Source organism: Pelobates fuscus, chromosome 3, assembly GCF_036172605.1.
Source record: "Pelobates fuscus isolate aPelFus1 chromosome 3, aPelFus1.pri, whole genome shotgun sequence".
Taxonomy (NCBI): domain Eukaryota; kingdom Metazoa; phylum Chordata; class Amphibia; order Anura; family Pelobatidae; genus Pelobates; species Pelobates fuscus.
This window is the reverse complement of record NC_086319.1, coordinates 252735440-252762904: the sequence shown is the minus strand read 5'-3', so window position 1 is coordinate 252762904 and position 27465 is coordinate 252735440. Positions and strand designations below refer to the sequence as shown.

General features: G+C 40.3%; 1 protein-coding gene and 1 long non-coding RNA gene across 2 annotated transcripts in view; one reads left to right on the top strand and one right to left on the bottom strand.

Annotated features, from left to right (window-relative positions):
- Positions 1–27465, top strand: part of LOC134602893 (uncharacterized) — a 249144-nt gene that overhangs the window by 6430 nt on the left and 215249 nt on the right. The gene's annotated exons all lie outside the window — the stretch shown is intronic.
- The window catches only part of RBM28 (RNA binding motif protein 28), a 78349-nt gene continuing 75324 nt past the window's right edge, over positions 24441–27465 (bottom strand). Inside the window, exons 17-20 of the mRNA XM_063448340.1 lie at positions 26968–27042; positions 25825–26267; positions 25360–25459; positions 24441–24859 (exon numbers count right to left, since the gene is read on the bottom strand). Coding sequence (XP_063304410.1) covers positions 24719–24859; positions 25360–25459; positions 25825–26267; positions 26968–27042 — 759 coding nt within the window. The 3' untranslated portion in view covers positions 24441–24718. The remainder of the gene's footprint in view (positions 24860–25359; positions 25460–25824; positions 26268–26967; positions 27043–27465) is intronic.

Sequence of the window (27465 nt, the reverse complement as noted above, 5' to 3'; positions counted from 1 at the left end):
TTAGTGTGTGACTGTGTGTGTCTGTTAGTGTGTTTGCCTGTGAGTGTGTGTGTATGTTAGTGTGTGTTTGCCTGTGAGTGTGTCTGCTAGTTTGTGTCTGCTAGTGAGTGAGTGTGTTTGTCTGTTAGTGTGTGTGTGTTTCTGTTAGCGAGTGTGTGTGTGTGTGTATTTAGAATGCGGGGCGGGGGGAAAGGTTGGGTGGGGGTGGCGCGGGGGGAGGGGAGGCGCCTGAGTTTTGTCCTGCCTAGGGCAGCACAAAACCAGGATACACCACTGGGACACGTGAGGGAGTCCTTGTTTGGGATTGCTGCCTCTTCCTCTTAGGATTCACTAGCGCTGACTCTCTTCTCCACTTTTACCGTAGTTTTCAGGTAGCACAAAAAGTTATGGTACTTAAGCCTGTCCGACATGATAAACTACAGGCGGCCTGGCAGGGACCTTATAAAGTGATTAGGAAGGTGTGTGACATCCCTTACATGGTAGCCAGTTGTGAGGATGAGCAGGTGAAACTGACATTTAACATTAACATGCTCAAGGAATACAAAGGAAGGGAGAAAGAAGTAGCTGCAGTGTGTGCCCCAGCTTCAGAGGATCCTGACACTCTACGCTTACCCGACTTGTTAGGAGATGACCATAGAGAAGGGGCCATAGAGGTTGTACAGCTAGGGGAACGTCTGGGAACACAGGAACGGGCCCAAGTGATCCAACTGCTGGAAGCCAAACAGGCAACCTTCTCCCAAGAACCAGGATACACTAACCTAGGAACCCACAAGGTAGATACCGCAGATCAGGCCCCATTGAGACAACCCCCATACCGCATTCCTGAGGCAGTCGGGAAGGAATGCAGAAAGAAAGAAATGAAATGATCCGTTTAGGGGTCATTGAACACTCAGAGTCCTTGGGCCTCACCTGTAGTCTTAGTACCGAATTCGGATGGCACGACCAATTTCAGCATGGACTACAGGTGACTAAATGACAAGATGGTCACCGATGCCTACCCTATGCCCAGGGTAGACAAATTATTAGACCCTATAGCTAGGGGATGTTATCTGACCACTATTGACCGTTGCAAGGGGTATTGGCAGATTCCCCTAGAAGAGGAAGCTATTCTCGAATTGGCATTCATCACTCCTTCCAGCTTATACCAGTTCCGGGTTATGCCGTTCGGAATGAAGAATGACCCAGCCACCTTCCATTGGATGGTGGATCGCCTCCTAGATGGTCTCCAGGATTATGCTTGTACATACCTGGATGACATAGCCATCTACAGTGACAGCTGGGAGGCTCACTTAGAGCACGTAGGGACCGTACTAGATAGGGTTAGGGGAGCATAACCTTGAAACCAGACAAGTGTCACATTGGTATGGTGGAGGTACAGTATCTGGGTCACCGTGTAAGATGTGGTAAGCAACGGCCCGAACCAGCCAAGATCAAGGCCATTGCTAACTGGCCCACTCCCCGTACCAAGACACAAGTCATGTCTTTCCTAGGGACAGCCGGCTACTACAGACGTTTTGTCCCAGAGTATAGCTTTATGTCCAAACCACTGACTGACTTGACCAAAAAGAATTTACCTAGGCAGGTCCTGTGGTCCCCAGAAAGTGAGATGGCATTCCAGTCCTTGAAAATGCTCTTGTCAATTCACCTGTCCTGGCTGCCCCAGATCCTAACAAACGTTTTATTGTCCATACAGATGCTTCAATGTTTGGACTGGGCAGTTTTAAGCCAGGTCAGAGGGGACAGGGGAGAACATCCAGTGACCTACTTGAGTTGGAAATTATTACCCCATGAGGTCAGCTATGCAGCCATTGAGAAAGAATGCTTTGCCCTGGTGTGGGCACTGAATAAGTTAACACTGTATCTGTATGGCCGCGCATTCACCCTCATCGCTGACCACAACCCCTTAGTCTGGCTCAACCAGGTCGCCGGAGACAATGCCCGTCTCCTGAGGTGGATTCTAGCCCTGCACCCTTACGATTTCCCTATCAACTACAGACCTGGGAAACAGAATGGGAACGCAGACACGCTATCACGACAGACTGAGCTGGTCAAGTAACAAGCTAATTTTATTTTCCGGACATCCCCAAGTTGACCCAAAACTGGGTCTGCCGGAGCCGTGAGCAAAGGAGGGGCAGTGTGAAGAAATGCCTTTTGTTTATGGATATTCGTTTATTGTGTCCAAAACGAGGACACCCCAGAACCTCATTAGAACATGGAACACCAAGTATCCAGTACGAAAACCGCAACAGGAACAATTAACAGAATGCTCCACTGGGTGGCTGCCATTTTGTTCAACCAAACACACGTGGTCGACAGAATGGATGGCGCCCATTTTGTCTCCCAAATGCAGGCAGCGGGACTTGGTCGTCGAGTGCCTGGAACTGACTTCAGCCAGGTACTCCCACGAACACTGGTGAAAATAGACCTGCTGCCCGTACAAGTTCCCAAACACCTATATAAACAGCGTTCGGGAGATATGAACTACCGAATGAGGGGAGCATTCTACACTTAAAAGATTTTGTACAAAATGTGTGGTTTTCCTACAAAAACCCCACAAATGGAGACTGGCCCTTGCCACAATTTCCATGGAACTCTTTTGGGGCATTCGACCACTTGGCAGGCCAGTCAAAACGTCCCCGTGCTGGCAATTCAAAACTACCGAATCGATCTGTGTGATTTTTAGATATGATGGTCACTCAGATTAGGATTTTGGGGGTACTTTTGGGGTATTTGAAAATTGTTATGTTTCTCTGTACCTGGAGATAATTGAGTTTTTCGACCAGAGGTCGTAATGTTATAGCCCAAGAACTGAACTTGCATCTGGTAAAACTTGTTTAACATGCCCATGATGAGTCTGGAGATCGGGGGAATAAATGAGTATATGATCCAAATATACTATTACGAAAGTATAAATGTAGTCTCTGAGAACATCATTAATGAGATCCTGAAATACAGCTGGAGCATTAGATAAGCCAAAGGGTATGACAAGATACTCATAGAGACCATCACTTGTGTTAAATGCAGTTCTCCATTCATGTCCCTTCTTAATCCTTACCAAATTATATGCACTCCTAAGGTTGAGTTTGGTAAACACCTTAGCGCCCTGGAGTCTGTCAAACAATTCTGAGATGAGGGGAATGGGATAAGCATTTTTGATGGTGATCTTGTTCAATGCTCTATAATCAATACATGGTTATAACTCTCCATCTTTCTTGGATACAAAAAAGAACCCCGCACCTGCAGGTGAAGAAGACTTACATATGTGTCATTTTTGTAGAGACCCTTTAATGTACTCTTCCATAATTCTACTCTCCTGTGGTGATAAGGTATTTACTCACCCTTTAGGGGGTATAGTGCCGGGTAACAAATCTATGAAGCAATCATAGGATCTGTGAGGAAGTAGTGTATCAGTGTGACTTATATTAAACACATATTTAACCTCCCTATAATGCACAGGAATTTGGGTAGACTGAGGCGTAGGAGTAGGTAGATTAACGATAACCACTCTCTTGGTAATAGGTAACATACATTTCTCTCTACATTCTTTACCCAATTCCAGTAATTCCCCTTTAGCCCAATCAATATGAGAATTATGCTTAGCAAGCCATGGAAATCCAGGTATAATGGGACAAGAAGGGGACGCAATTATTTAAAATGTGATGATTTCATTGTGTAACTATCAGGGTAGTTTACCCCAACACGCAAGATTTAGTCCAACAATTGACAATATAAAGCTACCGGACCTTAGAATGGCCGGACTCGATGTAGAACAGAGAAGTGACAGAGTCAGGAACGAGTCGAGGTCAAGGGAACAAAGAGACAGCGAAAACAAGAACTAGCCAAGGTCTGGTACACAGGAATCAGTAAAACAGACAAAAACAGGGATAAAGAGAAAAACTGAGTCAAATACAAAGCCACGGTCAAGCACAAAAAAACACAACTGAACAACACAAGCGCTAAAGGGAAATGAAACAGAAACCACGATAGGGCAGGGAGTTAAGGGAGAGGTAAGTATAAATACCCTAGTATTTAATTTGATTGGCCCCTGCCATATCCACCCCCCAAAACGTGAGTGTATGGGGAATGTGGGATGACAGGGGCCAATGGGAGACCGTTTTACATTTCGGCTCCCACTGTCCCTTTAAGAGCGCACCCGAGATGTGCGGCGCACTCTTAGAGCTAGGCGGGACATGTGACCGCATGTCGCGGTCAGTGTCTGCCTTCGTCTGAACAGTGAACGAGACCTCTGCCAGCCCCCGGATAAGGTAAGTACCGCTACAGTAACACTCCTATCGTGACAGTGATAGGCAGTGTTTTGTGGGTAATAAGACGCTGAGAGCGAGGCCTCCCATCAATGGCCTCGACGGCCAGGGGTGAAGATCTGTTCTTGGTGGGTATAAGGTGTTTACTGGCAAATTGCATATCAATAAATATTTCTGCAGTGCCTGAGTCAATCAGGGTGTTACACGTAAAACTCATCTTATTGCATTGAACAGCAACACTAAGGAGAACTCGACTTTGGGTAGTACCAGGGGACATATACATCACACCTAAGGACGATCCTCTGATGGTTCTTAGGTGCGCAAGTTTTCAGGACAACAGGATTGAAGAAGCGAGGTGCCAGTGACATATTCATACGTCTGGTTCTGTTTCTAGTTATCTCCCTGTTCCTAAGTCGGTTATCGATATGCATCACATAAGTGATGCATTCAATTAACCTCCCTGGTAGTTCTTTGGCTGCAATTTCATCAAGGATAGCTTCGGATAATTCCTCTGCAAATGCAGTGATTAATCCGTTATTAGTCCAGTCTACCTCAGAAGCCAGAGTGCGGAATCCTAAAATGTAATCTGAGACCGAACGGTTCCCTTGTTTGATACGCATTAGGGCAGTGGCAGCGTTGTTCTCTCTTCCCAATGGTTCAAATGTTAATTTGAATTCTGCATGGAATTCCTGGTAATTATAGGCAATAGTCCTATTACTCTCCTATAATGGATTGGCCCAAGCTAAGGCTTTACCTTTCAGTTGGTTCATTAAGTACCCAATTTTAGCTCTATCCTTGGGGAATGACCCAGTTGATGCTTCAAAATGGTACTCAATCTGGAATCCCTGACATTCTTGAGTATTACCTTCAAAATGTGGGGGTGCACATATAGAGAGATAGCAGGTGCCTTATACACTATAGGTGTAGGTAAAGTAGGCCGGGGTGTAACTGATGGAGGAACTTCAGGTTGCAAAAGAGCCGTACATAATAAGAGCGTATTGAAAGCCTGGGCAAATTGATCCATTTTCCTCTAGCTTTCTTTTGTGCTGACACAAATCTGCAGGATCTATGGTCATGTCGTAATGTCAGGATTATAGTTGATCCAGCAAACAGAATAGTATCACACCTAGGACTAAGTATAACGTCTAAGAATGGTGGAGCTTAGTCAAAATACTTGCCGAGGTCAGGGACACAGAACGAGACACAGCAATGAGGAAAGGCAGAAGTCATGGATACCAGAAATCAGGGAAGTCAAAACAAAGCCAAAGTCAAATACCAGAAAAACGCAATCAGGAACACACTCTCGGATAACCAGCTAGTAGAAACCATGACAGGGCACTGACGAAAAGGGTTTAAATGAACGTGTCATTTCCTACCTGTTCTATGTTAAATTTTGTACATATTGTGTATTAATTGTTTTTGTTTTTTATTGTACCCTAATGTATCAGTGCAATGTTTTGTGGACCCAGGACATACTTGAAAACAAGAGAAATCTCAATGTATCTTTCCTGGTAAAATATTTTATAAATAACAATAATCCTCCTTAGGCTGTACTTGGCTGTTTCTGACCTCTGACCCCAAAACATGCGTGTTGATGTAAACGGAGGTAAGTCTGCTATTAAAACCGGAACCGCAGCGGCCAGTGTCTCTAGAAATGCCGTACTCGATGGGGACTGGGATAGAAGGAGGTCAGGCAGCGATTTGCCGCGACCAAAGTAAGTATTTGATTTTTCTGTCGGCATAGCTGCTATATTTCAGTGCGGCTACGCCGACAGAATCGTGGGAAGCCGTGACAATACCCTTTACCCCTTTGTGCACACACTATTGCCCCTATACATGTACACACACAATAAACCCCCCTATACACATACTACATCCAGTGTATACACACTGTACCCCTATAGACACACTACAGCCCCTAGCTACGCAAACACAATGCAACACCTATACACATACACACTGTAGCCTCTAGATACATGCACACACTCTAGAGCCCCTAGACACACACACAATCTTTAGAGCTCCTGTACACGTGCATTCATTCTACAGCACCTAGCCACACAGAGTAAACCACAAGCAGACCACTTTACACACACGCAAGGAGCCCCAAAGCACATACAACACCACAGACACAAAGCAACCTCCCCACACATGAACAACACTACCAGCCCTCTCCCTCCATTTTTACCACAAAAACACCATGCTCAGAGTACACAAATCATAGCAGTTTGGCTTGGGGAACTGCACCACAGGGGGGAGCCAAAGCCTAACACATTTCAGACCCTTATTCAATGCATTTTAGGTCATTACTCGACGGTCTGAAATGCATTAGATTTATATATATATTTTTATTTTTGGTCTTCCCTTTTTGTCCTCTGGTTTCCCACTTATGGGAACACCAGAGACAAATCCCCAGCAAATGCAGCACAAAGGATGTAATTACATTCACTTGTGCTGCACAAAGCAAACAGGAAATTTCCCCTCCAAGTTTTAGAAGCATAGAGCTTCCATATTCTGCAGATATACTTGTCATTAGTGATGAAATAACCAGCCCTATCTCTGGCTCCATGCCCCTATTGAACTAGTCTACCTTTCAGCTTTAAATTTTTCTCCCAGTCTGGCTGTGATTTGAACAGTGGCGTGGATTGCAGGGCTTGTAAAGATTGCAATGTTGTGTAAGAAGTAAAGTCAAGGAGGTTGTATCCCTTTAAGTGATCAGTATGAATGCTCTACTGGAAACGTGCATTTTCAATGATGTTCTGGGTTTTCACATACTTGGCAGAAGTAGTTTATTTGGCTTCCTGTCACAGAAAAAAAGGTCATGTGACCTTAGGATGGAGGAGACGTGTAGAATGAATGCTATAAACAATTGCAATTAAATATGTGTGAACACACGTAAGAGCAATGCTTTTAGAGGAATTAAAATAGACGTAAGTATTGTGACACTTTGTCTGTTGTAATATCTGAGAAAAATCCAGTACTCAATGGAAAGATAACCCTATATGAAAATATGTATATTTCAACGAGCATAGGTTCAGTGAAAAAAGACAGACACACAAACTACATATCATGCACAAAAAAAATGCCATGTGCCATAAGCAAAATACCATGATCATTTACCTCTTCTACTTTCCTACTTGCAATTCTGTATAATGAGAATTCAAAATAAACATAGCTAAACTGGAAATGTTCTCTAAATCAGCTATGTTACATTTCAGTTACTTTGGCTTTAAAGTTCAAATTCACTTTGAATATTCACTTTATTGAAAAATCACAGATGTGTCAGTCTTTAATTATATATTAAAAATGTGTTCTTATCTTCCCGCTCCCCTCCCCCCCCCCCCTTCCTCTCAAAACTACCGTCATCTATAAATTTGCAAATGTACACAGTCAAAGATATAAATATAATCACAAATCAACTTATAAAAAACGGCACATACAGAAATAACACAACAAAATAATAAAAAGAAAGCAGCTCCACACCCACTCTAGCGACTTGATGAGTTATACACTCAGAAAAAGAAAATAGGGTGTGTGCGCTTATAAATATAAATCTTAATAAATAATATAAAATAATTATCAAAAACCTTTTATTGATTATCACAAATATAAGACATCTTATCAGGGCTGAGTCCTTATGGATTTTTAGATTAGATTCCCTCACACCAAATGGCTTCAACAAGGAGTTAGAACTTTTCTAGTTTGAGTTTTTTTTGTTTTTGTGGCACAAGTTGGTCTGCTTAAGAAATATATGTAGCTGCATGACCGAGATATATCGATATGGGTGACATCTGCAGTGCACCTATCATCTACCATGTAGATGTTTTCTTCTTCTCTCTGATTTAGATTTTTGCTGTCTAATAGAAATTATTATTATTATTATATTATTTGTTTAATTTTTAATGGAGCTTTTTATGCTGGTATTATACCAGATTGTGTAGAATTATTTTGCAAAGTTTTTATTAATTTGTTTGTTAAATTGTCAATATTATAAATGCCATTAGTGTATGTTTTATGTTTAATATGTTTCACTCATTTTGATTGATTACCTATAATTATCCACTCCGGGGATTACCTGCTGGTTCTATTTTGAGCGGCTATTTAAACCCTGGGTGGTGGTTTACGTACACGTACTGATCTTGATAAAGTCCCACAGCTTGGGACGAAACGCGTCGATCTGTGGGCTGTTGGCTGTTCCTTTCTCTCCATTTCCCTCTGGGTCTGACGTCCTGTCTCTATCTTTGGCTGAATACCGCGTTTTTTTTAAAGATTCCGACCGCGGTATTTGTTTATGGGCTGTTGCTGTCCGGGCGGTTGCTTCACCACTCTGCACCTATCTATTTTATTTTCCCTACTCCATCTCCACCGCTGTCTTTTTTTAAGATCCCGACCGCGGTGTGAGGGAGTTGGAGTCCCTCTTACAGGGTTCATCTGGTTGCCTTTTGGATCCGCCCGATAGCATTTATATTCTGCCGACCTAGGGAGGTCTTCCAGACGTTTGCTGGTTTTTTATTTTGTTTTATTTATTATTTATTTTTTACTTTATAGTAATTTTTTTCCTTTTGGTTATATTTACCTCTGGTGGGGGCCCACACCGAGGTCAGGTATATTTTTATATATTATTATTATTATTGTGTACATTGGTATTTTTTTTGTGTGTGTGTGTTTTATTTTGTTACTTGTTGTTTCCACTCCATTGTCATTGATCTTTTCTATATTTTTTTATATTTAGGTCGTTCCACCTTTAATGGCTATCTAGTGAAGTTAGTCAGCGGAATCATTTAGTGTTATATATATTTTGTTACTTTTTGTGATATATTTGTATTTATTTGTCCGGTTAGATATAACAGTGGTGATTGGAATCAGCCCCCTGCTTATACATTTTTTTTTTATATTTGTGATAATCAATAAAAGGTTTTTGATAATTATTTTATATTATTTATTTAAATTTATAATCACAAATCAAACTTTTTATTATAGCCCTCCAAACCTGAAGGATTATTGTAGTCCGTACAATGGTGGAAACTCCTAAGAAACACTTTTTTGTTTGTGAATGCTATTATTTTACCTAAACTGTATCACTCACACTGCAGCTTTCAAAGCAATAGTTAATTAGATAGGAACAGCCCCCTGGAATGTTTGTGTAATAGATCCACTTTTCAACATTTTCCTATTTTCAATCTTATAAAAATGATGTCCACAATTACAAGTATTTTTTTAGCGCAGCGCTGTACAATCGGGTAAACGACAAATATTTAATTCTAAGAAAACATGCATGTCATATGGGAACAGTAGGTCAAGAGGTCCCAACCCAAACAAGCTTAAAATCTAAAGATGGACAAATATACAAAGGGAAGGGTGTTTGGAAGGAGGGGGCACAGTACATGAGAGATGGAGAGGAAGGTTGTAGGGGATGAAGAGCTAAGATAGGCTCTAAAAAAGTTTGTATTTATGGATTTATTTATTTTTTGAAGGACTGCAGAGACTGGGAGCGTCAAATATGATGTGGGACCGCATCCCATAAGGAGGAAGCAACCCTGAAGAAGTCCTGCAGGCGAGAGCCTGGCCTGCAGGTTCAAAAAGGGGTATATTAATAGGTAATTTGCAGAGCGAGGAGACCAGCCTGGAGCATATATACTAATGAGGGAGGAGGTGTAAGCAGGAGTGAAGTTTGGAGAGCTTTGTAGGGAAGCACTTTCCTTTACGATTTCAACCGAAGCCATTGTAGCAACTGACACGTGAGCAGTGGCGTACACATAACCCATGGGGCACCGGTACGAAACTGATCCCTCCCTCCCCCTCCCACCCGATGGGCACCTTAACATGCGGCCCCGGCAGGGCGGTCAGGCCCTCTGGAGTGACGGGCCCTGTCTCAGCTGCGACCGCGGTATGTACGCCAGTGCACGTGAGGGTGTTATCTCTCTTCCCCATCCTCTTATAACTGTAAAGCCATCCCTCCCTCTCTCCCCTTCTTCTCATCACTCCCACCCATCCCTTCCTCTCTCCCCATATAACTGCCACCAAACTATCCCTCCCACCCCAAACTCCTATCACTTCAGCATATCCCTCCCTCTCTCCCATCCTCTGATCACTCACACTCTTTTTAACCTGCTATCACTCTAATTAATACCTTCTTCTCTGCAAACTTCTATCATTCCCTTACATTCACTCTCCCCAATACCTAATTTTCTCTTCCTGCATTTATCACTCCCATCTCAGCTTCCCCAATCACTCATAGCACACTCATCACAACCCTGACAGATACCCACACACAGCAACACTATTTGCTCACATCTACCCAAACACAGCCACACACACAGACAGATGCAGCACTTACAGCAACTCCACACTTGCAGAAAACACAGTAACTCTCTCACACAGACCTCTAATTAATATTCCTGAGTGAAACCTAATAAAAAAACATGCATTACTAAAACTATACTGTTTTGCTAACTAATTGGATTTCTGCCACCCCACGCTTACACAAAACACCTTAAACCCCTCGTTCACAGCCATCTAGTAAATATTCTCAAGTGCACACCCTAATAAAATCTCCTGCACATTTCTTTGACTATAAAGTTAGGAATTCAAACATCTATTACTAACACTATTGTGTTCTTCAAACTAATTGGATATCCCCCACCACCTGTGTGCAATAAATAAAAGATTTACTTACATTTAGCCATCACTGCGTCAGTCATTGTGCATGCAGGCTTAATGATTTTAGCTAGTCCAATACTTCCTCATAGGGAAAAATTTGGACGCAACTGTGCATGCACAGAAAATCGCTGAGCTGCACCAATCAACTTCTCGATCTAGAGATGCTATGAATTAATGCACAGCGTCGAGACTCTGATCGTAAGTCCTGCAAATATTGTAGGACCTAACCCAGAAAGTCACTTTACCGACTGTCTGAGTGATAGCTACTAGAGGTGGATTTTCAGAATAGGCAGCAAATACACTAATGGCCATGCAAGGACAAACTACATGTCCCAGAAGCACTATATCCCTATATTGAGCTGTAGTGGGGATGGTGACTATAGTGTCCCTTTAAATTAAACAAAAAAAGCAAAAGGTAAACACGTTTTTATTTATTCATTTTTTTCCAGTGCAAAGACTCATTCAGTTCTCCCACCCACTCCTCATCTTAAATGCCTTCTTGTCTAAATCAATGCTTCTCACAGAGAAGCATTGCTTCAGAAAGCACATGCGTGGCATGCACTGTGCGCGCCCAATCTAATGCTTTAAATGTCGAAGACACGATCTGGCTGATAAAATTATGAAGTCTCTGTAAGGTTTATTGTATTCACTACAAATTAAACTAAAACTACATTGAGCCAACTAGATTTGTTATTTTCAAAAGGGTCTTATTGCTACTGTGGGACTGCTTTGTTAATAGGTCAGAACAATTGCAATTGAATAGCAGACAAATTTCCCTGTTATGGAAAGAAAAAAAATACTTAAAGTATTAATATAGGGTTTCAGGGAAGTTATTGTTGAGCAATCTTTATCGAGTTGAAGGCGTAGTGTTAGTGTCACTTGGGGTTGGGAGGGCTTAGCATTAAGAGTTTAATTCTCTTCTTCTTTATCAAAGGAAATGCAGGGGTGATTGAATGAATATAGGCCGCAGGCCCGGACTAGCCATCGGGCATACCAGGCAAATACCCGTTGGGCCGCGATGGCCATGGGCCGAGGCCGACAGGGGAGATCAGTGTATCTCCCGTGCTGGCCCATGCAGAGCCAGCGCTTTCAGAGAGCTGGCGCTGCTGGGTGCCCTCATGGGCTAATGGAGAGACAAACTATCTCCCCACCGGCCCACAGGCACTGAGACGCGGCCGCCAGCGGGGGAAGGAGGGAGAGAGGACCCGGGGGAGCTCTTTCCTGCAGCTCCGCTGGGTTCCTCTTACGAGATCATATTCATTACACCAGCATATTTAGTCAATATCTTTTACTCATATCATATAGCCATTACATAGAATCGTCTTTAATATAGATATAGGGGATTTTCCCTGCAATTCATTTTTTACTCGACTGTACCTTGCTCCTATGCTGAAAAATAAACGGATAGGAGAACTTTTGATTTGTTTGTCTTATAGCATGCTAATAAACTGTTATATTGATAATGACCAATAATCGTTTTATTGTTTACGTACCTTCAAAATTCTGGGACGCAATGATAATGGGTTCATGTGATTGACCCTCTAATGATTTGCTATCTAATGGAACCATGATATTGTAAATGTATTAATGGAGGGCATCACTTTAACTGATGCAGCACAGATGCCCGTCGGTGTTAAAATTACAGTTCTAAGCATTACATCCATTAATGTAAATGTAATCTTATAGGAAAAATAAAATATATATTGAAAAGTGAAATAAAACTAAGCTGAGCTAATCGATGGTGAAAATCATTGTCTGTTATCGGCTGGTTTTACCTAACTAATGTTCATGCATGGGTTAATTCAATGTACTAAAGGTAATGCAAGGGTTAATTATCCCTCAATTAACTAATTCTCTCTATGAGGCTTCTTACTGGTGATATGTAATGCCAGTTACCTGACAGGACAATCTGATTGCTGTGATGGAATATTGGGCATGCATCTTATGATACTTAAACTGCTCAGGGACTTACTTTATTTGATCCTGAAGAGCCTGCCTGGTGAAAACCATGTGTTTGGGCTATAACATTCAAAGCTTTATAGGTGTGCAGAGGTTATACCTCTGGAAGCGATAGCTAAGTAATACCTATATTCAATCAGATACCTAACAGATATTTAGACTGACCGTTTGCTGAATGGGAGCACCGGGATGTTTTTATGGAGCTTAATAAGATTGAGCTAGTTAGTTTACCTCGAAGATTAGCTGCCCAGGAAGTTACAGTATAGACTTTAAGCTCCAAGATTAAAAAGCTATTATATTAGCATTTCTCTACCTCTAATTCTTAACCAGATTGCAATTTTTTATTGGGTACATAAGACACTTTAGTATGAAACATAACATCTTCCCTTTGGGTGTATTCCCACTAGTTACAAAACTCAGCTGATAAATTGATCCAATCACTTCACTCAATCTGATGCTCAGGGAATAGCTACATTTGCAGATACTTTTAAGACGTTTCACTACTAATTTGACTAGAAGTGTTGAAAGGATACCCAATAGTAGGAGTATGCTTAATTAAAACTGGCCAAACTACATACACTTATCCTATTATCTGGTTCCAGATACTTATGAATTGGAGTGTAATTGGTAAATATCCATGTTTTTCCCTTTTTTTCTTTTCCAATATGTTATCACTAAGAACTGAGAGACTTTGGATCATATATTTTTCACAGTTTCTGGAACAGTTTAGTAGATATTTACCTTCTTGTATATAAGCTTTTTTTTGTCCAGCTTTTTGGGATGTGTATTCCAGAATATCTGGCAACTGTTTAATGTATTTCACCTTCCCTAGATTTATCATTGAAATATGAGGATTGTTGCATTGTGTGTGTATATATTTATTACTGTTATTTTTCACACAAAGTGACAAGTTGTTTTTTTGGGTTTCTGTTGCACTAAGCTATATTCAATTTTAATATATACTCGTTCTAGACCACAATAGTTTTTTGGCAACAGTTTTAGCAGACAAGAGACAATCTAAGTGAATACTTTTTGAGTATATGAAGGTCAGAGTGTGGTATTATTTTGTATATTTATTGGAGGCAGTTGTGGGTGTATGCCTCAGTACTGATGAGACATTTGAGTACCAGCATAATAGCTTCTTTCTCTTGTTTTTCAAATTTTACAAATTATCTTTTTTTTTTTTGCTGCTAACGCCAGCCTATACAATGCTTTAACTGACAATCCCAATATCATGCTTCCAAATTGTCCAGCTCTTGGTGGGACAGTTATGCTTTAGTTCCCAGGTTTCCCACTTTGACCCATGGCAGCACAACACAAGCGCATCATTAGGTGCGATCACTCTGTGCAGAGGGCACTAGTTCACAAATTGAATTTCAAATATAAGGTCAAAATAGCCTAGCTGAAAACATTCTCTAAGTCAACTAGCTATGATTTTGCTTTGGCTTCTTTGGTCTTAAATTGTAAATCCTCCTTCAATTCTCAAAGCTGCTATCTCAAAGGTCTATTTTACAGAGCTACTCACCACTGCAAGCCTGGAGGGTCCATGGCACAATCACCAAGGGTGAGTTCCTACTTGCCAAGGCTTCTTTTTCACTTGCTAATGGCTACTGGCAAGTGAAAATTTTGAGCCCTGATTGAAACCTATACTTATAGATCATTCTCTCTGCAAATTATCTTCTCATGAGAACTGTATGTTCCAGCATTGCTACCCTGTGCCATCATATTCTCCCCTAACTTCCAGTGATAATGGAAAAATATTTTCATTCTCCAGGAATAAACACCTCCCAAAAATATACTGTCCCAGAGTTACTTACATAATTGGTATTACAAAATATTGGGGTTATATATATCTTATATATAAGAGGAAATCTTTTAAAGTACATCAATCTGCATCGAACATCTTATTGGTACCCATGGTGACTATACCACTTTTACTTGAGCACCTGACCCAGAATATGTTGTCCTTTACAAATTGTATGTTGCATAGCCCGTTTAATATTTGTACAAAGAATGAATTATGTCAAATGAGGATGATCATTTATTTTATGTAGAATTAAGTAATTCCTATAAAGACACCCTCTCCCCATCTCTCTCCAACTCCAACTATTGTGGTGTAGAATGAGGATTTAAAATAATGGGGGGGAACCTATTGTCCTCCCCCCGGGCCCCCAACCCTGCGTGGTGGGTGGGGGCCCTAAATCAGAATAAGGGGAGGACCTAATGTCCTCCCCCCTGGCCCCCACCCCTGAGTGGGGGGTGGGGGCCCTACAGTAAAATAAGGGGGTGACCTAATGTCCTCCCCCCTGGCCCCCACCCCTGAGCGGTGGGTGGGGGCCCTAAATACTAATAAGGGGGGGGGACCTAATGTCCTGCCCTCTAGCCCCCACCCCTGAGCGGTGGGTGGGGGCCCTACAGTAAAATAAGGGGGGGACCTAAAGTCCTCCCCCCTGGCCCCCACCCCTGAGCGGTGGGTGGGGGCCCTAAATACTAATAAGGGGGAGGACCTAATGTCCTCCCCCCCCGGCCCCCATCCCTGAGTGGTGGGTGGGGGCCCTACAGTAAAATAAGGGGGGACCTAAGGTCCTCCCCCCTGGCCCCTACCCCTGAGCGGCGGGTGGGGGCCCTAAATACTAATAAGGGGGAGGACCTAATGTCCTCCCCCCCCGGCCCCCATCCCTGAGTGGTGGGTGGGGGCCCTACAGTAAAATAAGGGGGGACCTAAGGTCCTCCCCCCTGGCCCCTACCCCTGAGCGGTGGGTGGGGGCCCTAAATACTAATAAGGGGGAGGACCTAATGTCCTCCCCCCCCGGCCCCCATCCCTGAGTGGTGGGTGGGGGCCCTACAGTAAAATAAGGGGGGACCTAAGGTCCTCCCCCCTGGCCCCTACCCCTGAGCGGCGGGTGGGGGCCCTAAATACTAATAAGGGGGGGACCTAATGTCCTCCCCCCTGGCCCCACGCCTGAGCGGCGGGTGGGGGCCCTAAATTGAAATAAGAGGGGGGGACCTAGTGTCCTCCCCCCTTGCCCCCACCCCTCAGCGGCAGGTGGGGGCCCTAAATACTAATAGGGGGGGGGAACCTAAGGTAAATCCTTTAATCCTTGGTGGATTAAGTAACCAGAGAGTTATGAGTCAAATTACACAGCGTGGGAAAATTCCAAATAACTTTCCCACGCTGTGTAAAATGACACAGAGCACTCTGATTGGTGGATTTCAAACCAACCAATCAGAGTGCTATGACAGGTAAATGTAGAGACTCACCTGTCAGTCTCTTTATTTACCTGTCAGAGCACTCTGATTGGATGGCTTAAATGGCTTTATAAGCCTTCCCCCGCCCTGCAGAGCTCAGTCTGCGCGGAGCCCTCCATGGGTGAAGATGGATTATTATTTTTTGCGCTCTTTTTTTTTTTTTTAATGATTGCGTCGGTTATTATGTTTTTTTATTTGGCCTTTTTGGGGGCTGAAAAAAGATTTTAGAAGAAAGAAAACATCGAATGGTAAGTTTTATTATTTTACAGGTACTTAGTTAAAGGTCCCCCCCTCATTAGTTTTTAAGGTGAGGGGGGTAGGTAGGGGGATAATTTTTATTGGGGGGGAGGGGTGACTAGGGGCCGTGGGGGGTACTATTTTTTATTTATTTTATAAACAGTGAGCAGTCACAGGCTGCTCACTGTTTACTAGACATGCCCCTACTCGCGGTATAGCGAGTAGGGGCAAAATTTACTAATACTTTTTTTTAGTAATTTTTACTTAGTATTAGTAAATTTGGCTGAAAGACCAATTTAGGTCTTTTAGCCTTTTGGTAGATAACTCCCTAATACCATGGGAATTAGGGAGTTATCTACCAAGTGGCTGAAGAGAAGTCCCGAGATGCTGAAGTGCCGAAGTTCCGCATTGCGAAAATCCCAAATTTCGGAATGCCGAGCCGAGCCGAACCGAACCAAAAATTTTCCCCATGCACATGCCTAAATCTTAGCCCATTGCTCATCAGAAAAGCCAGGAGAGATGTCAAAAACACACTTACTTCAGATTGTAACCCTGAAATCACTCTCTTATCCAAATTTGAATACTCTGCCCTTGCATACTCTATGGAAGGAGTCCCAGGCTTAGCACTGCATAATACCAGAGTAATTAATGCTGTAGCCTGTTCTGTTGCAAAGGGTTTAATGCCACTTCCCAGGCCCTGGAAGAGCTACTTATGGACACCCAGGCAAATAAGAAGGCAATCCTTGAGAATAGAGCAGCAATTGACTACTTACTAATGAAACATGACTAGGCTGTGAAGCTATTGAAGGTATGTGTTGTCTTCACCTATCTGACCACGGCCCTATGATCCATAAACATATAAAAGATTTACATGACTTTGTACAGGATATCAATCAGGATACTAGCTTCTTTGTGGATTGGGATTGGACATTTGGGCTAGGAAGATGGTTGACTTTGCTACTTAAGAAAATATTTGCTATTGGCTGTATTTGTTATTATGGACATTTTTCTAACCTTAAAGTTCTTCTCATGTCCACTAACCTCTCTATGTAAAAACAAATCTACTGTTGGTCGTGCCTTAACTTACCTTCCAGCTCCAACTTTGGAAGGTTATTACCTCGCCTAACAAATGAAGAAACTCTCCTCAGTTGATTCTGGTGGTCTCTCAGTCCAAGTGAACTGTGGTGAAGAAATAATGAAAATCCCATAGGCTTTGGCTAGCAGGCCTGGAAATACCTTGGTCATTAGGGTGACCCTTGGATCAAAAGAGGGGATTGTGAAAGAATTTACCTTGATTCCAATATTTAAGCTTATAGGTGTCATATTAGATAGCCTATATTAAAATGGGCTAACCTGGACTCAGGAAATGCTTAAAACGACACTTAAAGGAACACTACAGTCACCTAAATTACTTTAGCTAAATAAAGCAGTTTTAGTGTATAGATCATTCCCCTGCAATTTCACTGCTCAATTCACTGCCATTTAGGAGTTAAATCACTTTGTTTCTGTTTATGCAGCCCTAGCCACACCTCCCCTGGCTATGATTGACAGAGCCTGCATGAAAAACAAAAACTGGTTTCACTTTCAAACAGATGTAATTTACCTTAAATAATTGTATCTCAATCTCTAAATTGAACTTTAATCACATACAGGAGGCTCTTGTAGAGTCTAGCAAGCTATTAACATAGCAGGGGATAAGAACATCTTAATTAAACAGAACTTGCAATAAAGAAAGCCTAAATAGGGCTCTCTCTTTACAGGAAGTGTTTATGGAAGGCTGTGCAAGTCACGTGCAGGGAGGTGTGACTAGGGTTCATAAACAAAAGGATTTAACTCCTAAATGGCAGAGGATTGAGCAGTGAGGCTGCAGGGGCATGTTCTATACACCAAAACTGCTTCATTAAGCTAAAGTTGTTCAGGTGACTATAGTGTCCCTTTAAGACCATATATGTGGCCCCACCTAAGCAGTCTCTCCTAAATCAGTCTCTCCTAAATCAGTCTGTTCCTTCTCTTTCCCGGAACTTATGTTATATGTACATGACGTTCATCCCTATGTCTTATCTGTACTCCTCCCCTGTTATTTCACTCCCTTCGTACTACTGTTCTATGAGTATTTGCACGTAAGCACTTACTTTTTAATGTATAAAAAGACGGATTTAAAAAAAAAAAAAAGTCTGAGGCTTAATTTGATAACCAACATGCGTCTGTCTAATTCACTCTTCTCCAAGTGCACTTGATTCAATTTGGGTTTCCCTGAATATAACAAAGATCAAATTGGATCTATATCACTGGAAAAGTCATTATAAATTGCATCTTTTCAGTTGAATTTGGGGAACGCACTTGAAGTATTCATTGTGTTAAGCTATTTCAATTGCTTTTGTTTGTACATTTCAAGTATATTAATTACAACACAATCAGTTCAAATTAAATTAGCTTCATTTTGTAAAAATTTTTATTTATTTTTTAGAAAGTAAACAGTGTACCTCAGAAGTTATGTACAGGTGAGGGTTAATCTCTCCAAATTGGAGGGTCATTCTAATGCGTTGGCAACAACATTGTCATGCTGAAGGAAGGTAGTAAAATATTCTAGCGAAGTTAACCCCTTCAGGACGGAGTCAATAGTACACGTTCTGATCAAAACGTAAACAAAAACTGGAATTTGCGCTATATGTCTGTTCACCCGTAGTTCCCCTCTTTCATATTATATGCACCCACACTTATTATATACAATTTTGTTCAGGAGAAACAGGGCTTTCATTTTATATCAAATATTTATATATGAAACAATTTATTATGAAAATTTAAAAAACTGTGAGAAATTAAATTTTTTTAAAAAAATTTGTAGTTCCGCCTCACATTTTAGCTGTACATGTCATAATACTGTTTTTTTTACTGCAACAAAAAGCACATTTGTAATCAGCGATGTCTCACGAGTACAACAGTACCCCCTATTAACAGGTTTTATGTTGTTTTGGAAAGTTACAGGGTCAAATATAGAACGTTCCATTTTCAAATTGAAATTTGCCAGATTAGTAATGTTACCTTTGAGACAGTGTGGTAGCCCAGGAATGAGAATTACCCCCATAATGACATACCATTTGAAAAAGTAGACAACCCAAGGTATTGAACGTGGGGTATGTTTAGTCTTTTTTTAGTAGCCACTTAGTCACAAACACTGGCCAAAGTTAGCGCTCATATTTGTTTGTGTGAAAAAAGCAAAAAACCAATATTTGGCTAGTGTTTGTGACTAAGTGGCTACTAAGAAAGACTGGACATACCCCACTTGCAATACCTCGGGTTGTCTACTTTTGCAAATGGTATGCCATCATGGGGGTAATTCTCATTCCCGGGCTACCATACGCTCTCAAAGGCAACATAACCAATCTGGCAAATTTCAATGTCAAAAAAATGAAATGCAAGCCTTATATGTGACTCTCTAACTTTCCAAAACACCATAAAACCTGTACATGGGGGGTACTGTTATTCTCGGGAGACTTCACTAAACACAAATATTAGTGTTTTAAAACAGTAAAACATATTACAACAATAATATAGTCCATAAAAGTTCCGTTTGTTTGAAAAAAATGCAAAAAACTTCACTTTTACTTAAAATATCATTGTTTTAATAAAATTTACCAGTTTTAAACACTAATATTTGAGTTCAGCGAAGTCTCCCGAGTAAAACAGTACCCCCTATGTACAGGTTTTATGGTGTCTTGGAGAGTTACAGGGTCAAATATAGTGCTTGCGAATTAAATTCGCTGCACTTTCTCCCTGTGTTGTCAGGCATGTCAATCAAATTTTAATTAATCAAATGACATAATTACGTTAAAAAATGACTTAAATATATACGTAGAATTTTAATATATATGCATTTATAGGTATTTAAATTCTACGTGCATACCAATGTAATCTTTTATGTAATTATATGTATTTATCTCTATATATATTTGCGGTTATTTGCATTTTATATATAGATAGATATATATAGAATGTCATTCTAAGTGTATTATGTTACCAATATATATATATATTAATAGCAAAATACAGTTAGAATGAAATTACATATGCATATATAATTAATTTTAAATTTTGTTTCAATATTTTATTTATTTATTATTGTAATTAGACGTATTTATATATAATATAGGTGTATATATCTATTATATATATATATATATATACATACATACATATTATATATATGTAACGTCATTCTAAGTGTATTTTAATATTAATATATATACTAATATTAAAATACACTTTGTATGACGTTATATATATATATATATATATATATATATATATATATATATATATATACTTGTAATTTATTTTTTAACATGTTTAATACATTTTTTTACTCTTCCTACCAGCAGGGGGACTGTCTAATATTTTAGACAGTCCCCCTGCTGGCAGATCCATAGCCAGCTATAGGGGGCCATGTGATCGCTCTTTGAGAGCGATCACATGGCCCCCGGGGACCTCATTTGCCGGAGGGGGGCTGCCTGGGCTGTCAGGCAGCCCCCCAGAAGAGGATCGCGGCGGAGGTAAGTAGCTGCGATCTTCTGGGGCCTTAAGCCGTTACGGCGTTCTATGCCGCCGCAACGGCTTTAAAGCCCTTTAAAGCCGCGACGGCATAGAACGCCGTAACGGCGTTAAGGGGTTAAAGGACTTTAATCACCCAGACCACTTCATCTCAATAAAGTGTTCTGCGTGCAGGGTCCCTGTCCTTTTAACCCTGCAATGCAAAAAATGTAAAGTTTTTGAGAGCTTAAGTCCACCCCTAGTATGACAGAGACTTCTGCTGCATTGAGCAAGCAAAACCGTAACCGGATTAAGAGACCCCATAGGAAATAATTGATTCCATGCTTTCCAATGGGGAAGTTTCAATGCATACTCCTCTAAAAGAAGCATTGGATTGGTCATTGCTGGAGGAAAGCCATGCCTCCTCCATGATGTGAGCAGCATCCTTCCCTACTCTGCTCCCCCCCCCTCCCCCCCACCATTTTTTGTGAAAAGGGGGTGAGGAGGCTCTGATTACAGCTACAAATATATCCTGTGCCTTGATATTTAGTTACCTTTAAAAGACTGCTGTCGGTCTTCTGGTTACTAAAACATCCTGATCATTAAAGAGACACTCCAGGCACCCAAACCACTTCTGCCCATTGGAGTGGTCTGGGTGCCAATACCCACCACCCTTAACCCTGCAAGTGTAATTATTGCAGTTTTTATAAACTGCAATAATTACCTTGCAGGGTTAAGTCCTCCTCTAGTGGCTGTCTATCAGAGCCACTAGAGGGACTTCTGGCTTCTTAAAACACAAAGGTGTTTTAAACGACGCTGGACGTCCTCACGCTATGCATGAGGTCCTCCAGCATTGCCGGAATCCCCATAGGAAAGCATTAATGCTTTCCTATGGGGAGGTCTAGCGCGCGCGCACGGCCATTGCCACACATGCGCATTAGGTCTCCCCTGCTGATGTCCGGAGCGTGGGAGCCTAACCCTGCGCCGAAGGACATCGGTGCTGGATTCAGGTAAGTCACTGAAGGGGTTTTAAGGATTCTGCAGTGCCAGGAAAACAGATTTGTTTTCCTGGCACTGGTGAGTCCCTTTAAGTTTGAATGCACCGTTTCTATTCAAGTTTGTAGACTTTTTTTGCACTGCTACAGGAGTAAAGAAAGAAAGACTGAGCAGAACAATCACCTAAATCTATAATAACATTTTCCTTTTCTGTCACTACACTTAAACTTTGAACTATGATCCTACAGTGACATCACATGGTGTATTTTAGAATTACATTGAAAATCTTTTCATTTCTAAATCTTTTTCTGCATTCATCTACATTGATTGTTTAATAAATTTCCATCTGACGTTTTGCCATTTCTTGTGTACACAGCTATTTCGAAAGATCTTGGATTTAAAAAAAAAAAAAAAATCAGTGGTAATCTGACTTAAAATCACTCTTGCAAGTCTGTTTGCTGCATAGTGATTCCCTCCCATATTATCTCTGTACAAGCCTGCTGAAACTAGCCATGCACACTGGGTTAATGGGAACAGAATCAAGTGAAAATTGCAGTAAATAAAAGTAACAAGTTCACAAGTGGGTATGTAATGATTACTATGTACGTTAAAACTGCAGTGTTTAAACTGGGGACCAACACATTTTATTCGTATTGTGTACACTGCATCCTGCCTAAACTCTTGAAAGCTGTTTTCTCACATCTATTTGGCCCAGGAGAACAGAAAATTTAGCACTGAACCATTAAAAATACAATATCTAAATTATTTTGTCACGCAGCACTATAGGAAAGCTAGAGGTTCTTTCTGTACGTACGTACGTTTACACAGACACACACAGACACACACTCTCTCTCTCTCTCTATGGAGAGAGAGTGTGTACCTAGTACAGAGGGATTTTTGGGGGGCATGAGAAAAATGCAATGATTCATAAAATATTTGTTAAACAAGATTTTTAGCACAATTAGTCCTCCCACCCCAACTCTCAGTGTGAGAGTCTGTTGCTGCACATAATGTTTTACATACCATTGCATGAATTTGCTGCATTGTACAGAGCTATTACATTTAACTGATACAGTAATATTGACTTGACCCATCAGATCCTCACTTTAACCAATTAAAACCACTAGCATAACATTTCTCGCATTGCAAACATGCCTATTTTAATCTAAAATGTGACACGATATTTCCAGCAAAGCCTTTAATATAAGGATTGTTTGGGGGCAACTGTTTAACTCCATTTTTAATCACCATTTTCATAATTACAAAACGAAAATTGTAGTTTTTGATAAAAACATTTAATTTTTTTTAAACCCTCATTCATAAAATATTCACAAGACAGATGGTATAGTACAACAGACATTCAACAAAACACATGTTCCTTTTAATGTACCAGCTTGATTTGCAGCTGTACAAAGTGTTAAAGGTTTAGCGGCTTATTAAAAATACGATGTTTGTTATTAATGAACACTTACAAAATCACAAATAGTTGTTTTAACTAGGCAGACATTAATAGTTTACCTTCCTCTCATTATACTTGCTCTTTAGATTTCTAATCAACAGCATCGTCCAAGGTTTTGACAAGAGATGGCCAGCCAACACGTAGCAGCCAGCTGTTGTAGAACTTTTGTTACCCTGATGCTTTGCCACTGTAAAGGCTGGGCAAGCCTAATTGGAGTTGTCAGAGGTTATCTTTTGGCCAATATACAATAAAAAAAAAATTATTTTTTTTAAATGTGTCCGACTGAAGATGATGCAGCCGTGATACAGTTATCAGTGTGATATTGCTGGAAGTGGAACTTTCAATGCTTGCTGTCTCACCTATAATTTGTTTCAGGTGATACATCGTTACATGACAAAATTAACATTATAATATGTGCATAAAAACTGTACGAATATGCAGAGCAAAATCTACAAGCCAGCACCCTAATCAGATTTGCCTTCATCCCTATCTAGCCATTAATCATGTTGATTAAACCACAATTACAGTAGAATATTACAGTAATGAAATGGATAGAGCATGCCAATGAAAAGATAATTATATGTTTACAACATAGCATAGGATCTTTCACTTCACAACATTGCAAGTGAGATGGCTAATATTACTAGATACGCTTAAATAGAATTAGAGGATAAACAAATATAAATGGCCTCTATTAAAACGAATCTGAAAGATTTTAACAAACGTCTCTTAATCATCTATGCTGTCAAATATGTCAATATTGCATTTTATTTTTTCTTACACTCTGCATTTATTCTCACAGTTTATTTCAATTAAGAAATATATTGTGTCCAATGCTAAACTACAGTCCAAACCTCAGGCATTAAAAAAAAATAAAAAATAAACACGTCCATTTCAATCACTTAATGACAGCAGTCAGATAACTCAGAACCCCCAGCTTGTCAAAGCTCTAGCACAGATATATTCCACCCCTGGGAAACCTTTCAGACAGACAGCAATCCATTAACAGCTCTTATGGGAGCAGGAAACAGTGCTGACTTCTAAAAACTTGAACTTATGTTCTTTTACAAGTAACTTGATTGAGAGGTAAGATGAGAATGTAATTGTATATCTCGAAAGTTAACAGCTCCAAAGCTATGGAAAATAACCCAGTAAGAGAGGCCTGAGAGGGTTTACAAACACTACACACAATGTTATATCTGTCAGAGGTCCTTGATTGACCACATAATGGTAAAAAGATATCACAGCCTTTGTTCTGGACCAAATACAGCTCGGACAAAGACAAATGTAATAAATGTTATTTCCATGTGACAGGCTCAGGATTGGCAAAAGTAATTCTGATCGTAAGGTCCATCACATATGCAGAAGGTCAATCTTCAAACCACTTGCTCCTTTTGATGGGAGTTTGGGCACTGGACTTCCCAAGGATTTTGCGCTTATATTGTTCCACAAGTTGGTTAAAACGAGTCTCTGCCTGGTTCTTACTTGGTGGTTTCTTCTTGGTAGGTGCCTAAAAATGAGAGGTAGTCATTCGATGTCACAATTTAATTAAAAACTAAAGCTGTGAAAAAGAAAATTCTTGGTCAAGGCATTTATCTGGCAACTGATAGCAATCCTGTCTTGTGGTAATCCTTGCATAAACAGTAATATAATATAATAAAGGTTTTTTGAAATATGGTAAACCATTTTCACTATACCAGACTTTATATTAAGCTATGAAAGAAATATTGCACAGAGAGAAAAGAGCTGCTATTTCTTTTAGGATTATAAGTGGTGTAGTCCTAAAGCAGACTGTTGTCGTACATTCCATTGTATGATTGTCTAGCCTTTGTCATGCAGCTTTTATTGAACTTCTTACTATGCAGAGGACTACCTGTCTACACCTAGACAAGTATTATATTTTACATAAATGACTTTGCACTGTATCAAAATAAATAAAATGTCTTGATTGATAGAAAATAAAAAAATACTATTGAGGCGCAATGTGTCTTATTCCCTGTGTAGACTCACCTGTTTTGCTCCCAAGACTTGACGTTGCTGTTTCCGGCTTACTCCTTGAGATTTTGGTTTCTTTGGGGGCAGCTGCTGAACCTTGCCCTTATCACGGTGCCTAAGGATAAAGAAATTGTTTATCAGATTTATGTGTAATGGGTTCCACACATGAGGATCCTAATTAACAGATATTACAGTCATTCTTGCAGGTGAAATTGCCAGGGGCTCAGGCAGCATGTAATGGTGGAGGAAAGATGCAGGCGCAGAGACGGAAGTATATTTTTCTAATTTACTCATCTGGATACCATCATACATAAGCGAGATGATATTAAGCTTATGCTTAAAGGTACAAAAAAAAAATTATTTTTTTTAAATTATCCCGAAACATGCAACGGCTTTACATCCCAGAAAGGCTTTCTATATGCAGAAACAATTTACAAATTGGAAGTATCGGATTAAGGTGGATTGTATTCAACCTCTCACCTTATTTTGGGACCTTTATGAGAAGGCATTGGTAGGACTTTCCTCCTCTTCTTCCCATCGGATAGCTCCTCATATTCCACTTCGTCTCTCGTTTTGAAGCCAGACCATGATGTAGATTCAGTTGCTCTCTTCTCCTCCTGCTTTTGTGTTGATAACACTTTATTTGTATTATCAGGCAATGCTCTCTTGGGTGGCCTCTGAGGATCTGTCGCTGCAGATTGTACCTTATTAGGGGTAGCCTCCGTCGTCTTGCCTTTTGCTGGCTGAGCAACAGATGCAGTTACAGCTTTTTCAGGTTTATTGGGTCCTTTTTTCCCAGTGGTTGCACCAGATTTTGTTGCAGGGGTGACTCCTTTTCCAGGTGTTTTTTTATTGACGTTTGCTTGAACTGGCTGACCACCACCAAAGGCCTGAGCTTTAGCCTCCTTCTGTCTCAGCACCTCCTACAATGAGAGAAATTGTTTCAACATTCTGAACATATATCACAAGAAGCAAAACAGTCAGCTTGCTATTTAAGAAGAAAAGAGAAGTGCAAAAAATACCCCTTTATATTGTAGTATTTATTAATGTATAAAGAAACATTATAAAATACCACACCAAAAAAAAAAAAAGCAACTTATACATCAATAAATACTACACTATAAGGGATATTTTTTAGCTTAATCCTTGTCAGTACCTGACCTATGGCAAGGTTATTTTGATAATTTCTTTACACATCAATAAATACAGTATAAGGGATATTTTACTACGGAGTGTGTGTGTGTGTGTGTGTGTGTGTGTGTGTGTGTGTGTGTAGTATTTTTTTATTATTATTATTAGAAAATACCTTTTAGAAAATACTTTCAGCGTTTGGTATATTACACTGGATCTAGACAAACATCCCTGTGTGAAGCACTGCTTTATTTCTGTCTAGAGAGAGGTGGCTGCTTAGTGGATATCCCCCTCTCCGAGAGATTGTTTTGTTGCTTTTTAAGAAATATACTTGAGGTAACATAAGTACTCTGTCACTATTACCCTAAAACAGAAGGTGTGGATGATACAAAAAATACGAGTGCTCAAATAACAGAGACCTCCTAAACCTTACTTGTACATAACCACTACAATCGTTACACCAACACAAATAACTCATATTGGTCTTGTTACCAGGCTTCTCTGTGTCCTTTTTTCCTTTAACTTCAGCTTATTCATGTCCTCCAAGGAGAACTCAACAATTGGCCTCTGAAGAGAAACATTAGAATTCAATACAATTTTATATACACAACTATACATCTTTTTTTTTCTCTCTCATGTTTGCTGTATTTTGAGGGTTTTCTTTGCACACAAACTGCTAAATGCAAGGAAAATGGCTACATAAAAGATCCTGTTTGTTCACACTTTATGCTATATTTTGAATTTACATGTTAATTTTAGTTGAATTCAGTAGAAAATAGAATATCACCCTGTCTGAAATGTCCACTAAAGGCAAACAAGTCCAGTTAGGGTAGAATACCTAAATACCTAATAAGCTAAACATATATCAAATTTAAGATCAAATAGTCAGACTGATAAAAATCAGTTACGTTGTCAGTTTGGCTACTCTGGCCTTAAATTTAAAATATTTTTTGGATTCTCACTTTATTGAATAATCCAGTCAGAGTTATA